Raw genomic sequence first — 17,956 nt, 5'->3', positions numbered from 1 at the left:
TGATAAGGTCTGGTCTTCTATGATGGGATTTTTCCCTAGATTATATTCTCAATAATGCATTTCTCAGGGTAATAAATTGGAGGAAAATCTTTTCTTGTTAGGATTTCAGTGAGATGAGAACCGAGCTCCCAAACAGCTCTTTACTTGTCCCAAAACATTGTTAAAAAGCTACATTTCTTACTACCGATGATTTTCCCCCTCCGACCATCACACTTTGAGAGCAGAATGTCTCCTCCAACACCTTAAATAGCTTTTACTGCTTCTGCATTACACTTTATATAGTGTCTTTGATTCAAAGCACCAGAGAATAATAACAGAAGGATGCAGCAAGGAAACAAAAAAATTTGCAGTAATCAGCATTTAAAACACAAAGATAACATCTGCTGATCCTGTGCGAGAGTAAGAAGAAAAGAGGAAAGGAAAAACATTGCATACTAGAGGCAGCATACAATGGGTATTGTTTATAGGGGTGTGTCCAATGGCCCTGTGAATGAACCTGTTCCAGTCAAACTGAGGACATTAAATGGGGCTCGCTTGATTTCTTCTTCTATTGTTTGTTGTGGGGCTCCGTGCTATCACCCAGATGCAAGGCAATGTTGCCCACTTAGCTACATTTAAAAACGATTGGATTTACAAATAACTGCTTCCTGATAGACATGCCCTTGGCAGGCTGCCCACATATGGCCCAGTCCTGCAAACTGAAGTCAATGGGAACACTCAGATGGGTAGTATTTTACACTTACATTTTTCACTGTTCTCACTGGGCTCACGGGGAACCCACAGGAATGGGGGCTGGAGTGGAGGAATTCTCAGACATGCTCCTTGTGGAGACGTCTCTTCAATTCACTCCATCTGGGTGTATGGTTTACCCCTCCCAGGGGACCATTTCCAAGGGATCAGTTAGTGTCTAGGTCCATCTACACAGAAACCAAGTGCCAGCTCTGTCCCCAATACACCCTCCCCACGACTGGCAGAACTGACGAAGTTTTAAGAGCCAGCTGCTGTTCCGAGGGCCCTGTGATGCAGTCTATCAGGCCTTCGCTGACCCCTTCTGAAGGCCTTGTCACCCTGACAACCCCTGCTGAAGGAAAACCCACTCGGACCAGGCTACCAGCATGACTTAGTACTCCAGAGGCCTAGACGGGCCAGGCGGAGACACTGACCAATCGGGAGCCAGCAGGCCAGTTAAGAAAGCTTGGCTGCTTCTTCTCAGGGGCAGTGTGAGGTGTCACTGGGATGGGGAGGAACTCCTCAGTGCTAAGCCAGAGCCCCTAAGCCAGGCCAGGGCCTTGCCCTCAGCACTGCAGCTAAGCACTTGAATTTGAGGTTTACGTTCTTTATTTAAAGGCATAGAGACACACATTTGGGGTTATTTTTTGATTTAACTGTTTAGAGACTGATGCCAAACTTATGGCAAGGGCCATCATGCTCCAAACAGGTGTCCAAAGCTAGTAGACTATGGCAGAGAGCACCTCCCGTACCAGGCTTGGTCCCACAGGGGCAGCCTCACCTGCCACATGTTCCCTTTAAGAAGGGTTGCGGGAGTGAAACGCTAATGCAGCCTGTATGCCTATCCAAATGGTATCTAAACCTTTTCAGGGTTGCGAAAGTGAGTAGTAAACTCTCGTGAACAGGCCTGTTTCCAGTATTCTCTGTGTGGTCAGGCTGGGGAGATTACAAGAAGTGTCTTTCTCTCAGTGTTTCATCACTGTTTTTTCCTGTCCCTTCTAGAAACAGGAAGAGCAGGAGAGGTGAAGGGGAAATTAGTTGAACTTTTGAACCTCTTAACAGCTTGGGTTTGGATTTGGGCTGTGTGTGAGTGAAGAGTTGGGTCCTTTGTTAATGCACACCCATTTGCCTATCACTACACTTGACTCAGGTAATGGTCTCTTTGTGTGTGCATACTCCCCCAGGTGTCTTCTGTTCATTCCAGTCGCTGAACCTCAAAAGAGTATCTATACTGAGGCTGAATGAACCCCACTGGGTCCAGCTGATGTTGGTTACACAAGCCAAACCCTGCAGGATCTGTCTGTAGAGATTGGCAGTGGGCCAACCTCTGGTGCCTTCTCTTAAAGGTTTTGAGTTCTGAGGTTGGTTTGACTTTTCTAATATGGGTCTTATTGTATCGGAACTGGGGTGCTCATCCTTAAATATTATATAATATTGAGTCATTGTCTTTGTACAGTATCCATTTTGAGCCTTATATAGGATAGGCGATACCCTAGGTAGAACATTGATTTAATGTTACTTAAATGAATACTATTTAATTAAGTAACACATTGTGCAGTTCAATTTGCCTCCTGGGTTCCTTCTTTCATGCAGCATTTTCTCCTTTGATTTTTTTTTTTTAAAATGAATTTATGACCCAGAAAATAAGACTTCATTTTATGACTGACTCTGAGCTGGCTGCTGCAGCTTTTATTCCCTCCACAATGAAATCTTTCGTTTGTTTAGCCAAATTCTCCTTTCTAGTCCAAAATAATGGGCTCAGGCTTAAAGAGGAGGAGATGATGATTTCCCCTTTCACGCTGAGCATGTGAATTTTGCAGCAATATATGGGAAAACCTATGCCAACAGTTATTTGTCTCAGTTACCTATCAAATCCCAGGCTTCACAAGAGTTCCTCATTATTAATTGTGTTGTGCCATGATGGCCAACTCCTTGGCACAAGCACCTTGTCTCCTCCTCTTTGATCCAGAGTGAAACGCGAAGTTGATGCTTAACAAATAGAAACAGGAACTCACTAAGGGATTCTGATCCTGCCCCCACTGAAATGCTAAAGGGTTTTGTGGCAAAAAGTCTATTGACTCTTTAGTGGGGTGTAGGACTGGGTCTGGCTGGCTGGAGAGTCAGCACAAGGGTGTGAGTACAGTACTTTGAAGTGAGAGCTGTCATCTTTCCATTTCCTTCTTTGAGCAAATACTTCACTATCGAAGTGGTAGGCTGGATGGCTTAGGACAAAATAGAGTATGTATATGAAGCCTGGCACCTCTCTCCCTGATAGTAGTGACCAGGGCCGACGAGGGGTGGGGGGAAGCTGGTACAAATTACCGGGGCCCAGCTTCCCCGGCTTTCCCCCCCTCCCGTCGGCCCTGTTTAGCCGGTCTGCCCTTGCTGGGGGGGGCCCGAAAATTTTTTTTTTCACCGGGGCCCGAACCCGCTCTCGGTGGCCCTGGTAGTGACTGAAAGTTATCACTGCTTGATGCCCTCTAATAGTTCTTAATAGAATGAGTTGGTGATTTCCATTAATTTCTAGAGGATAAATATCTATACTTCAAAATCAGCACTACTCTTGGATGTATTTTTGTTGGCAATCTCAGCAGAGAGAACAATGATTAGTATGGAAAGAACTTTCTCCCTTAGGCCTGGTCTACCGTAGTCTAGAGGAATTTTGCAAACATTTCACACTGTTAGCTCCAGTGGTGCTTAACTAGTGTCAGCAAATTTCCGAGCCCTAGTGTAGACTGGAAACTGGCTGCTACTGGTATCTTAAGCACCTGCTCTGAGCAAGGTTGGATGAATGTTTAAAACACGAGAAGTGTAGAGATGTTTGCACTACTCCTATCTAAGATGTAACTTACTCTGCGCATAAATGAAAATTCCAATACTGTCAGTCCAATAACTTCCTTCCCCAGTAATCACTTACATTCTGGGGTCTGTGGCCCCTCCCTCCTCAGGGAAGGGGAGGGTCTTTTCTAGTGGATGCCTCCCACCATCCCAGGATTTAAATAGGCCAGTAACTTCTTTTTTCACAGTAAATACCCTCTAAAATACAAAATAAAAATACCATCAGAAATGAGCTTTGACAGGCTAGAAATCTTGATCACACTGTTTAGGTTTGGAACTGGATATAATCTTGGTATTAATCATTTAGTAAAAAAGAAATGTAACAAATCACAGAAAATAGTAAACATGTCTCTCTTTTTTAATTCTAGATTTTCAGACGCGCTGACAAAAATGGTAAGTCTGTATATTCATATATATATATTTATTTTGCTTTTCTTTTGAATGAGCCTAGAATGTTCTTGTGGATAATTGTATCTAACTGCTCCCCACCCCCAAACCTCAGACAAGCCAGGAGACTTTACGAAAGCAATACAGGTTAATGCTTTGAGAAGGAAGGTCATGTAATTCTATGGCTGCGATATTCTTAGAATCAATGTGACTCTAACCTGAAACTCTTAACAAGTAAATGTGTTCCTTAAGCAGTTCAGATCTACTCTGTGCCTGAAAGCAGTGGTCTGTAAATTACACACATCTTGAAGAAACATAAACCAACTGCCTGAGAAACAGTAACTGACTGATCCTGTTGTAATTGTTCATTTTTGTGATTTAGGTTCTGTCCTATTTGCAAAGCAGCTTGTTTAGTGGTGTAAAATGGTTGGCTCTCTCGTCAGCAGGGGAAGAATTCAGAGCCACCCAAATCTCTTGTCAGGTCCACTCCTCAGGGCGCATTTCACTGCCAAACTCACAAAATAAGGCAAAACAAAAGCTAAGTCCTTAGAGCACCCCCTGCTGCTGGCCCAGAGGCCCATCCCTCTGTGTCTGTACTTGGGGAAGGGTGCACCTCTTCTTCTTAAAACCCCACCGAGTCATATTACAGACGGGCCTTAATCCTTCCTTGGCCATTCCACTGTCACAGGTTCACGAAATATTAAGAGGTGTGTGTGTTGAGGCTTTGGTAGTTTTGTGCAGTCATGTGGATTTTGTTGCATTGAAATGGATTTTGCACTCATCCCAATGGAAGACTGTAGCGAAGTCCAATATTGCCACGATGCAATGAACTACAGAGATGATTCTTTCTTGGATGATCTGTTTTGGATTCCTAAAGAGAGAACTGTTCTGCTTTCTCAGTAAGACTCTGAGGTGAGATGGGAGATATTTTACTTTATCTGAACACAGCAATTCATTTTCACTGTTGCTCTCGCCCTGTTTACTCTACAGTCAGTTTCCAGTCTAGGGATGTGGCATTGAATTGCTGTTGTGGGCCTAGGGTTGCAGGTTTAGATCGGTATTGCAGAGGTGACATTTTCAGACTTGGGGAAGATGAGAAGTGGGGCCATTTCCAGGAAACCTGGGCCCTCTGCAAAGCAATTTGATTCAGGCGCCTAGCTGCAAATCTCAAGATCCAGTGTCCAATCTTCTCCCAACAACACCATGAGAGAATAGGTTCCGCACCAACAAGTGGTGTGTTTGTGGAGGAGGTATTGGCATAACGGGTGGGGTTCCTTATTAAATAGGAGGCTGGAGGAAACCAGTTGTATCCTATCCAGGGATGGGATTAATAGGGAGATTCATGGGTCCCAAAAGAGGGCTGTAGTGGCAACCGCAACTGTGAGCAGGAAGAGCTGGTTATACACACCGTTGACCTCCTGGAGTCTGTGCAGTAAAGGTCACACCAACGTTTCAACCTTATAGGGTAGGACCCCTGTGAGCTGCAGATTCCTGTTGCTGTAGGACTCAGCGCTCTTTTAAAAAGTGCCCTGAGGGAGAATTAAAAAAAAACCTAGGCTGAGTTACGGTGTTTCTCTGTCCCTTGGCATAGAGAGAGATGCCACAGACTTGGGAGGAGGCTTTCCACGCTCAGCCAGTTAGATCAGCTCCTGCTAGGGAAGGAAGGCATCCTTTAATGTAGAAGGAACTCTTAAAACCCCGCTACGTATCTGCCAAATACAAGGGGTTGTTGCCTTGAGAGAACATGTTAACCATTTTTCTGGGATCAGAGGGGAGGGTGGGTTTGGGTTTGGATTCAAGAGCCCCTTGCTGAAAAAAGAGAATAAAGAAAGGATTAAAAAATGAAATAAAATACACCTCTACCCCGATATAACACTGTCCTCGGGAGCCAAAAAATCTTACTGCGTTATAGGTGAAACCACGTTATATTGAACTTGCTTTGATCCGCTGGAGCGCACAGCCCCGCCTCCCCGGAGCGCTGCTTTACCACGTTATATCCGAATTCGTGTTATATCGGGTCGCGTTATATCGGGGTAGAGGTGTACATGTACTAAAGAGTGAGATCAATAGTAACTTGAGGCCAAACTAGGTAAAGAGCAGTACTATTATCTTTGCAGGATCCTGCCTGGGGAGAAACTGGGATAAAGACCTGATAATATCCGGCATTGAAGGGGCCAAATTAGTCTCTGTCACTGTTGGTTTCATCAGTCACCCCAGAGGTGATTTGACTCTATGTTCTGTCTTTTGTTCTTGCTGGCTGGCTCTGATATTACAGACAAGCCACCTCCATTTTTATTATGTCCTATCTGTAGCCAAAACACAAGAAACTTCTTGTTTGCATTCACTTTTCTCAAAGAAGAGGGTTTTTTTCATGAAATATTGTATACAGGGTGCTGTGAACGAGAACGCTGTCAGTTCAGTGGTATTTATTTATATTTTTCTATTTTCCCTTTTAATTGTCAATATCTTTCTGTTGTTTAAAGATAATAGGCCAAATTCTGAGCTCAATTATTCCTGTGCCAAACATGTGAAGTTTATCATGTTACTCCAGATTTGGACTGGTGACATTTATTTCTGTCCACAGCAAATGTTTCATGTCCTCCTCTTCCTAGGAGCACTAAAATCACTGGCTAATTTTCCAAGAGAAAAAAATGATTACTGTCCTTTATGGAAAGTAATTTAATTATAGAACAATGGTTACTGCAATAACGTGCGGTATCCTGTTTAAAAAATCAATTTAATCTTGATTTAACATATCTACCTTGATGATGTCAATTTAAATGATTAATTTTCAGATCTAATCACTTACTTATTTTGCCAAGTGATGTCTTCGGGGCTTTTGTTTTAGTCTCAACCAAGAAAACAATCCCAGATTTAGATGTACTAAGTTCAATGAGTCTGGAAATTTACAAACCATTTTCTTGGCTGATGTGCCAAGATTAATGTCTGTGCTGCTGAATGTGAGTGTAGCATCTGTGTGGTGGCGGTCTTTAAACTTTGCTGTTCCGCTGCAATTACAGCATTTCAGAAGGAACGTGCGCACCAACAATCTGGAGAGCGGAAATAGAGGTGCTTCCCTCTAACCCAGCACATGAGGCAAAACACTAGACGTTTCCTGATTCTAGGTGCTAGGGCTTAAGATCATGAGGATAAACTTTTGATGCAATTATCATCTCACTCTGGTGTAAATAGGAATAACTAGAAATCAATGGAGTTCTGCTGGTTAAAGAGATGGGAACACGAGGTTGTACAGCATGTATTCTGTGCTGCTCATTACACACGGTAAACCTGGAGAAATTGTGTTTTGTAGACTTCAGATTCCTATGATTTATTGTGCTGATAAACTGTCTGCAGAGAAGGAAGGATTTCATTATACCAGCTTCAAAAGCTGGTGATGGTGCCCATTCAGTAATATGTCTGATTTATGCCCCCCTCTACGACGTTTGGGCTGTAAAACATTAGGTGTTATTCAAGTAAACTGAGAAAGAATATGCTATGCTGTTGGGATTTAATTACTGCACATCAGTTAAATAGTTGCTGTTCTTAAAGGACCAATATTAGTGTCCAGGAGTAAAACCCTCTTTCCTCATTTCACACATCGGATTGACTTAGTTTTTATTATTGAAACCTGCCTGAGGCTTGTCTTTTCTCAATCTTCTGATGCTCAGTTCCTGATGACAGGCAAGAGCTTGTCGTCCAGTATTTTAATGTTACTTTGTGTGGCCTTTGGTCTGCTACTATCTCCATTAGCAAGAGTAATTCACTTATTTCTCTACTCACTAAAGCACTGCTCTCCACCTCTGGTCAAAATCTTTGCCCAAATCCCGTGCAGGCCTCTCCCATATTTTATCCCTTAATACAATTGGAACTAGTGACCTGTAAATATCAAGCTGTATCAAGTTGATACATTACGATTTTGTAGCAAGGGGAAAAGGGCAAGCTGATACAATATGGCAGGACGGCTAAAAGCATTTTGATGTTGTGTCCATCTGATTGAAGAGGAGAAAAAAACCTAAGAAATAGAATGAAGGGTATAGGTAAACTGCACGGAAAGGTTTGTTAATGGCATCTCTTTGCATAGAGAGCTGGGCTTGCAAGTGGAACTCTATGGGTTTAAAGTGTCCATTCCTGACCATTTGCTTTCTGGGATACTCAGGAAGAGCCACTCTGCATTGTAAGTGGAGGGGCAGCTACAGCTGATCAGTGAACTGATGGATATTGCTAATCACTGTGGATCTGACAGGGAGAGTGCTATAGACCCTTCCCACTTGATTTCTCTTCCTTTCATGTAGGCTGTGGATTTAGGGATAGCTCAGTGGTTTGAGCATTGCCCTGCTAAACCCAGGGTTGTGAGTTCAATCCTTGAGGGGGGCCATTTAGGGATCTGGGGCAAAAATCAGTACTTGGTCCTACTAGTGAAGGCAGGGGGCTGGAGACTCGATGACCTTTCAAGGTCCTTTCCAGTTCTATGAGGTAGGTATATCTCCATATATATTATTTATGAGGCCAGATTCTATTGACATCATTGCATTCAAACATTTCTTGGCATAATGTTTCAATTAGATCAGTGGAGCCAGTTTTATGACATTTCTCCAAGATAGCCTGGGACTGCAACATACATTGAATCAAGCATTCAACAGACCATACATCTCATGAAATTTGACATGTCATTTTCAATATGTTGTGGTGTATTGTTATAGTCGTTCAGGAGCTGTGCTTTCAGAAGCACCATCCTTAGCCTTACTTTGTGGCTAATGCAGCTAGTCTGACAAGTTACCCTGTGTGCACAGGAAAAGTGAGCACAGACATGATGAAAGGATTTTGTGTTTGTTCTCCCTGGCTCCTAAAAACTCCTGTTTCTCTTCAGCCATCTCACTAAGACTTCTGCCTATCAAGCACACAGTTCTCTCTAGTTGTCACTGCTATGCAGGAAAGAAAAGTTTTATTTTGAAGCAAATCACCAACTTTTCCTCTTCTACCCCCTCCCAAGCACCATTTCAGACCTCTTCTGTCAGCACGCAAGGAAGTGCTGCTGTAAAACCTCCTCTGATGCTCGAAGAAACAGAGGCCTCCTTCTTTTTTATGTCTCCTTTGCCTTTGTCATCCCACATGTTGCCTAGTGGAGACTGCGTACACACTGAGACAGCTTTGCTAATCAGCATTTCACACAACATAACAAAACCTGTTAATAATGCCCCGATTTTGAGTGCACTGCTTGCCAGCTGTAACATCTGCTGTGAAAATATGGATTATGTCACTTAAGGGAGAAGTGGTGCTGGCTTCTTAGATCTCTCCTTATGGACTTGTGAGGTTTAATCCTGCAACGTGCTGAGCATCCTGAGTTCCTACAGAAGTCAATATGAATTAAGGGCACTTACCATCTCACAGGAGTTGATCAACCCATTTTAGGATCAGGCCCCTAGTTCTTATTTCTTCCAAATAATCCATCAACATCACAATTGAAACTTAAGATGGAGGGAAACTTCTGATGTTTAGTGTTTCCCTTTCTCATTGCTGTATTCTTACTGTCCAAACTACTTGGGTCAGTGTCCTTCTTTCCCAACTAACACATAAGCACTAACCAAGTCGCTTTAATTTAGGGTGACCAGATGTCCCGATTTTATAGGGACAGTCCCGATTTTTGGGTCTTTTTCTTATATAGGCTCCTATTACCCCCATCCCGATTTTTCACACTTGCTGTCTGGTCACCCTACTTTAATTCATTCTTTCCTTATTGACTGATCTGTAATATTGAACTCTTATTGCTCTCTGCCTGCCTGTTTCTCTCTAACTCTGAGAGCTAAACCGCCAATATCAGTGGACGACCAGTAGCAGCATTAATATGGTTTGTTTTCAACACAGTCCTATTATTTAGGGCCTAATCGTCCAGACGGACATAACAAAGTGTTTAGTACCATGGGTAAGTGCACAGTAACCTGGCAGTCTCATGGTACATTTACGGTGTGCTTTTATTAATTTCACTGTAACCAATTTTTCCCCTCACGCTCCCCGTGTTGTCCCCTGCTGGTTCCCATTTACGGTGACACTCAAGCAGGCCTCCTGCTAGGATGTCATAATTACCCTGGAGCCCCAGTGGAGCTGACCAACAGGGGCTCAGAAAAGTGACAGTGACAGCGGCATATTTTTGCACTATGTATTTAAATATTAAAAACAACCCCCCCCCATACACACACCACAGAAGGTGCTGGGGCCTGTTAGGCAATGTGCAATATGATCTAAGGACTACTAGTTATTTAAGCCACTATAGGACAACTCCAAGCTTGGGCCAGAGCTCTGGTGGCTGTAATGTCACAGAATGGTGCATGCTGAAGTCGGAGTCATCTGGAGTCACTTCTGAGAAGCTAAGGTGAGGGGGAAATGTTTGCTTAAAACACATTATATGCAAAATGTATCCATCTTGTGACTTGGGATGTCTGTAACATTTAAATCAGTTTAAGAAAAAGCTGATTTCTGTTACTGAAGTGTCACTTGGGCTAACCCAAGAAAACGTACCTGAATGAAAACGTTCGCCCTATTGTGACAGCAAGTTACTAAGGTGGCATAGAAATTAACCCTTACATGAAGGCTTGGTTCAGAACGTGTCATCCGACTTTCTTCCCGCTAGGCGGTTTGGATGCTACCCTGGGACTCAGCCCAGGGTTCAGTTCTCCATTCTGCCACAGACTCCCTGTGTGATCTTTGGCAAATCATTTAGTGTCTCTGGCCTCAGTTCCCCATCTGTAGAGTGGGGTTAATAGCACTGCCCTGCCTCTCAGGGGTGTTGTGAGGATAGATTTGTTACAGATGGTGAGGTGCTCTGATACTGCAGTAATAAGGGTCAGATAAGTGCCTAAGAGACTTTCAGTCTATAAAACAGTAAAAGGTGCAGTTTAGTCTAGAACAGAGGTTCCCGAACTTCGAGTGCTGTGCCCCTTTTCTCCATGGGAGTCACAGAACAGTCCCACTCCCCCCAACGCTCGCCCATCTGGGCAGAAAGAGACTCACTGAGGGGACTGGGTGACTCATACCCTGGGCTGCAACAGGACCTGACTGACTCTTTCATGGGAGAAGCCCATGCTAGTGCCTTCCCCACCCCACCTCCTTCCTGACCCAAAGCCTCTTGCTCCTGCAGGCTCCAAAGGGTTCAAAATACCGAGGCTGTGGCTGGCTGGCTGGCTGTCCTGACCACAGCAGGGCAATAGCAGGAAGAGCATGCAGGGAGTACCCAGTGGTCCGGGACCGGGAGGGAACAAGCTGCTGTGGGTAGGGCTGCATTGTGTTCCCTGTAGTCCTCCGTCCATCCCCCACGACCGCTGGGGACTCCCTGCATGCTGTCCCCACTCCTGCCCTGGCCTGGACACCTGGCTGGCTGCAGCCCTGTGCCCTACATAACCTGATTGTGCCTCCCCAGGGTGCTTCTCGCTGTTTGAAAACCAATGGCCTAGATCCTAGATGGAGCTAAATGACTCATTCTATATCAAATTCGCAGGGATAACTTACAGGACATTGTCATAAATTTCAAATTTTCATCAAAGTCAGTGGAATTACTCTGGATTTTACATCGCTGTGACTGAAAGCAAAATCTGGCCGCCTTTCTCCATAGGACAAATAGAACCTGCAGTAACTGCATAGATGTACAGTAACCCTTTTCCTTTGTAACTGCAATGACACAGGACTAATTGCTTAGCATCAGTTGTGTCACAGATTACTTTGGATTCTAAAGGAAGCCTTGTGCCAATTTCAGCTCCTACTAGGTAGGATGGCAGAATGTGCATGAAGCTGTGGTAGGTCAGTTGTTTTTCAGCGTTCCCCTTATTACTCACTGTCTGTCATTTTTATGGCCCTTGGCTGCTTCTTGGTGACTGTATTTTTGTGGCAACACTTTCAGAGCTTTCTTTTTGGCCATCAGCTTTAGACTCTTGAGGGAACATCTGTCAGTGACTGCCTTTGGCAGTCTTTCTGATTCACTTTCCTCATGACAGCTGGCTAGTTTTGTACAGTATGTTTAATAAGAGTGACTTTCTGCACCACTACTGTTCTCCCTGCACTGTACTTACTGTATTCCTAGTCTTTAATTCAGGCACAGTGTGAAATTCAACACCTTCTGTCTTACCAAGGTTGTATGCTGTTGGCTGTTGCCTGCCATTTTCATGTGTCTTCAAGCCTGGGAGTTACCTGCCTTTTCCATTGCCCAGCTGTTCAGGGTTTTTTGGTTTTATTCTGATCCTGCTGTCCATGCAATCTGATACAATGTGCACATCAGAAATTCCCTGGTGTCTTCAGGAAAGAGCTTTTCTGATGATGAGGATGACCTCTGCTCAAATCTGGAATCCTTCATAGAATACTTGTCAGCCTCTGAAAACTGCTGATGCTCCAGGCTCTTCAGGATTTAGGGATTAAGGGCTGGCAATCCTCTCTTTGATCCCTGGAAGTAAAAACTTCCTTCCCAGAAGGTATCTTCCATTTTTTGCATGTGAAGTAAGACTCTTCAGAAGTTCTGCTTCTGTTCATGTGTTTGCTTTAAACTCCCTTCATGAAGACAGTTTTGCCCAAATATATTCTGTAGTGTTTTTTTCCTCTCCTGTGCTAACTGGACTGAAGAAATTATTCATTCCTAATTTTTGGTTTATTTCTCTCATCCTTTTTTTAAGTTAGCATGAGTGAAACTGGTGTTGGAAAACTGTCCCAGAACTGGGAAGAACTGGAGTTGCTGTGGGATCTGGGATAGTTGTTCTTTGTATATACAAATAGAAAATTGCACACTGCCTGATAGTGCTTCACTTTCTTATAATGCAGCGACTCTTCTCAGGATCCTTTCCAAAGGGTGGGATTTGAGGAGTGACAATATTGAAGGTGTAGAAATGTGCTGCTATCACTGAAGATTTCCAGGGGTTAGTAACATTGAATTTGAGAGGTTGTAATTTGTGACCCTCTAAACCAAGATCTATTGACACAGTGCAGCCAAGAGGATCTGAGCACCATCATTGCCACGAGGCGTTGAAGAGGGATCAGTCATGTGCTTCGGATGGAAATGGATTCCATCACCAGATTAGCGATAAGATGGACACCTGAAGGCAAGTGAAAACGAGGCTGCCTGAAAACAACATGGTGAAGAGCTGTGGAAGCCAAGCTGAAAAACCTGGGGCACAGCTGGGGAACCATTGAAAGACTTGCCAGAAACAGACGGGAGTGGAGGAGCTTCGTCGCTGCCCTAAAGGCCAGAGGCGTAATAGGAACATGATGATGATGATTACATAAAGGCAGATTGACCAGTGCTTCATTTAGCAGTAGTATCCTCTCACTAACTATAACCAGTAGCAGATGTTTCAGAGGAAGGTGCAAGACACCCTGGTGTGGGTAGTTATGGGATAACCACAGGAAGGTTTTCATCCTGACCCCCATTCAGCAGAGGTTGGCTTAAGCCCTGAAGCTGGAGGGTTAACGTCCCTTCCAAACTCCTGTTTGTTTTAGTGTTGATGATTTTAACTCTGATTTTACTATTATAGCTTTGCTTATCCCTATTAATGTGAATATGTGTTGGATGAGGCACATTCTTGGAGATTCTGTGGATGATCCCATTCTATGGATGATTCCATTCTGTGGAAGATCCCTTTCTTCCTTCCTCCCTACTCCACACCCATCCAAAGAGTTCTAACAGAATTATGCCGTTTTGCCAGGAGAACTTAAAATGCTCAGCTACTAAGAACGGTGAGAACTGAAAAAAGAAAGGAAACGGAAATGGCAGCTTATGAATCAGCCACCCAAATTCCCGATACTGAAAGTGCAAATTCTCAGATTGTTATATTTTGTTTGAATTCCAGGAAGGGACCTAGAAGATTTGAAGAACTGAGAAAGGGAGACTGTTACAAACTAAGGCCTGGTCTACACTAGGCTTTTATGTCGAATTTAGCGCCGTTACATCGATTTAACCCTGCACCCGTCCACACCACGAAGCTATTTAGTTCGACATAGAGCTCTCTTTAAATCGATTTCTGTAATCCTCCCCAACGAGGGGAGTAGCGCTAAATTCGACATGGCCATGTCGAATTAGGCTAGGTGTGGATGGAAATCGACGCTAATAGCTCCGGGAGCTATCCCACAGTGCACCACTCTGTTGACGCTCTGGACAGCAGTCTGAGCTCGGATGCTCTGACCAGCCACACCCCGGGAAAATTTGAATTCCTTTTCCTGTCTGGGCAGTTTGAATCGCAGTTTCTGTTTGGACACCGTGGCGAGCTCAGCAGCAGTGGCAACGATGCAGAGCTCTCCAGCAGAGATGGCCGTGCAATCTAATAGAAAGAGGGCCCCAGCATGGACAGATCGGGAAGTCTTGGATCTCATCGCTGTGTGGGGAGATGAGTCCGTGCTTTCCGAGCTGCGCTCCAAAAGACGGAATGCAAAGATCTATGAGAAGATCTCTAAAGCCATGGCAGAGAGAGGATACAGCCGGGATGCAACGCAGTGCCGCGTGAAAATCAAGGAGCTGAGACAAGGCTACCAGAAGACCAAAGAGGCAAACGGACACTCCGGATCCCAGCCCCACACATCCCGTTTCTACGAGGCACTGCATTCCATCCTAGGTGCGGCCGCCACCACTACCCCACCAGTGACCGTGGACTCTGAGGATGGGATATTGTCCGCGGCCGGTTCCTCAGCGGACGGGGAAGAGGAGGAAGGAGATGAGGAGGACGAGGCAGTCGACAGCGCTTACAACGCTGATTTGCCCGACAGCCAGGAGCTCTTCATCACCCTCACAGAGATCCCCTACCAACCCTCCCCGGCCGTTATCCCAGACACAGATTCAGGGGAAGGATCAAGCAGTAAGTGTTTTAAATATCTAAACATTTATTTATAACATAACTGGCATATTTAAAATATTAACAATAGCTAAAGTGCTTTCAAACATGTAAACATTTATTTAAAACAGAACAGGAAGATTTAAAGTATTAACAATGGGTAAAGTGCTTCAAAACATGTAAACAGGAAAGTCCAACAAAACGGGAATCTGTGCAAAGGGTATCATGATTAGTCTGTCTTTGGGCGCTTCAATATATAGTCCGAACTATTTTCAAAAAATTTCACAATGTCCGCTTCATGATTATACTGCCCAAAACGCTGCACTCTTTTGTCCCTCCAAGGGCACCTAAGCCAAAAACTGGTCAATGTATCCGGGGATAGAGGCGACATCCTCCGGGGAGAACTCCTCATAGGCCTCCTGCAGGTGTTTTTCAAGCCTCATGAGCAGGTTCCTGGGCAGGGAGAGCTTATTAGGCCCCCCGTGGTATGAGACGTTTCCCTGCCACAACGCCAGCAGGTACTCGGGGATCATGGCCTTGCAGAGCATTGCAGCAAATGGCCCCGGTTTCTGCAGGCTGTCCCGAAGCATCCGCTCCTTCTGGCTCTCCGAGACCTTCAGGAGGGTGATGTCTGGCATGACTCCCTGCTGTGAATTAGGTAGGGGAAAGTTAGTATTGGGACTGCTTGCCCGTCCCTTTACAGAACTGCAACCGCCGGTTTACAGCCACGCGGTTTACAGCCGCGAGGGGGTGGGACAGGGCCAGAGTTCATGCTTGCAGGATTGCTGCCAGCAGAGACTCGCATTGCTTTCTATGTGAAAGGAGGCCAGTGCCACTCTTAAAGTTTTAAGCAGCCACAAGTCTACGGCTTACCATGTTTGCCATCTAGACAAAGTCCGGTGTCCTGCCCTGCTCCTCAGCTCGCCACAGCAAGACCGCAGGCACTGTAGGCGAGGGCCGAAAATTCGACCTTGTCCTCAGTGCGCGTGTGATAGGTGCTCTGCATGGTCTTGTTGAAAGACTATGTTCTCTGTTCACAGATACATTGATCTGTCTCAGGAATTCACTCCCTTTTTCAAATTCCCACAGCCACATCTGCCCAGAGGCTAGCGCACATTAGGAGGAGGAAGAAGAGGACACGGGAAGACATGTTTGCTGAACTAATGGGATGCTCCCGAGCACAGGCAGCCCAGCAGACACAGTGGAGGGAGAACTTGTCCCAAATGCACCGGGCAAACATTGAACTGGAGGAGAGGTGGCGACAGGAGGACAGGCAGGCTACTCAAACGCTGCTTGGACTAATGAGGGAGCAAACGGACACGCTCCGCCGCCTTGTGGATGTTCTGCAGGACCGGAGGCAGGAGGACAGAGCCCCGCTGCAGTCTCTCTCTAACTGCCCTGCCCCGCCACCAAGTCCCATACCCCCCTCACCCAAAGTCCAAACACGGAGGGGCGGAAGGGGCCGTGAAAAATTTCACTCCACCCCTGTGGACTGCTCTACCACTAGAAGGCTCTCATTCCCCAAAATCTGAAAAGTCCTTTCCTACCCGCCTCACACAAGACCCCGTCCAAGTTTCACCCCCCCGTTCCATGTGCGGTTGTTAATAAAAAATACGTTTCTGTTCATTACTGTTTCCATCCTCTTCTTTTGGAGGAGAGTCTGTCTGAAGGGGGGGGAAGGGGCTTGGTAATTGGACAGGACAGTCACCTTTAGCAGGGGGCAGGTCCAGCAGCAGGGCACATATACAGTGCAGTGACTAGTTATCCTGGTCAGTCTGGGAGGTGGTTTTCATGTTCTGTGTGGTGGGGGGGGGTGTTGCTCTGTGACTTTGTGGTGGGGGAGGGCAGTTACAGATCTTATGCAGCGGTCCTTACCCTGGATCACAGAGCCGCGCAGCAGGGGATCTGTAACCCTCCTCCCCCTGCAAGACAGTCACATAGCCGACACATACACGCAGTCCCGGCCAGGAGGGCTGGCAGGCGCCGTTGAAACAACCAGTCCACCACCGCGGAGCCTGTCATTCCTGGAGTTTAGAAGCATCATTTGCATCACAACACTAAACCCGCCCCCCGCCACAGTCTGCGTCCCAGGTTTAAAACATTCCCGCGAAAACAGTAATAAAGACAACGGTGTCCATTAACAAAACAGAACAGATTTTATTTTTTGGGAAGGGGGTGAAGGGGGTATGTAACTGGAGAGGATAGTCGACGGCAACTGGGTAAAGAAACGGGGGCAAGTTCAGCTTCTGTGTCCACAAACTTAAAAGTCACTGGGTACCCTGCTCAGCCTTGAAACTGGCTTTCAAAGCCTCCCGGATGCACAGCGCGTCCCGCTGGGCTCTTCTAATCGCCCGGCTGTCTGGCTGGGCGTAATCAGCAGCCAGGCTATTTGCCTCAACCTCCCACCCCGCCATAAAGGTCTCCCCCTTGCTCTCACACAGACTGTGGAGCACACAGCAAGCTGCAATAACGATGGGGATATTGGTTTCGCTGAGATCACAGCGAGTCAGTAAGCTTCTCCATCTCCCCTTGAGACGGCCAAAAGCACACTCCACCACCATTCTGCACTTGCTCAGCCGGTAGTTGAAGAGTTCTTGTGCAGTGTCCAGGGCGCCAGTATAGGGCTTCATGAGCCAGGGCATTAGCGGGTAGGCTGGGTCCCCGAGGATGACTGTAGGCATCTCCACATCCCCAAGAGTTATTTTGTGGTCTGGGAAGTAAATACCTTCCTGCAGCCGTCTAAACAGACCAGAGTTCCTGAACACGCGAGCGTCATGAACCTTGCCCGGCCATCCGACGTTGATGTTTGTAAAACGTCCCCGATGGTCCACCAGTGCTTGCAGCACCATTGAAAAGTAGCCCTTTCTATTGATGTACTGGCTGGCCTGGTGGCCCGGTCCCAGGATAGGGATGTGAGTCCCATCTATAGCCCCACCGCAGTTTGGGAATCCCTTCGCAGCGAAGCCATCTATGATGGCCTGCGCGTTTCCCAGGGTCACTACCTTTGACAGCAGTACCTTGACAATTGCCTTGGCTACTTGCAGGACAACAACCCCCACGGTAGATTTGCCCATGCCAAAGTGGTTCGCGACTGACCGGTAGCTGTCCGGCGTTGCAAGCTTCCAGAGGGCTATGGCCACTCGCTTCTGGACAGTCAGGGCTGCTCGCATGCGGGTGTCCTTGCGCTTCAGGGCAGGGGACAGCAA

The 17,956-nt window shown here is 45.9% G+C and overlaps 1 protein-coding gene across 2 annotated transcripts in view; it reads left to right on the top strand.

Annotated features, from left to right (window-relative positions):
- The window catches only part of NECAB2 (N-terminal EF-hand calcium binding protein 2), a 310,418-nt gene that overhangs the window by 13,126 nt on the left and 279,336 nt on the right, over nt 1–17,956 (top strand). For both annotated transcript variants that reach the window (XM_026652793.2, XM_026652792.2), the window contains exon 2: nt 3,936–3,960. In XM_026652793.2, the coding sequence (XP_026508578.1) occupies nt 3,936–3,960 (25 nt within the window). The remainder of the gene's footprint in view (nt 1–3,935; nt 3,961–17,956) is intronic.

This window comes from Terrapene carolina, unplaced genomic scaffold, assembly GCF_002925995.2.
Source record: "Terrapene carolina triunguis isolate 2854851 unplaced genomic scaffold, T_m_triunguis-2.0 Scaffold130, whole genome shotgun sequence".
Taxonomy (NCBI): Eukaryota; Metazoa; Chordata; order Testudines; family Emydidae; genus Terrapene; species Terrapene triunguis.
Note: the sequence above shows the minus strand (reverse complement) of the source record. Positions and strands in the feature narration are given on the sequence as shown.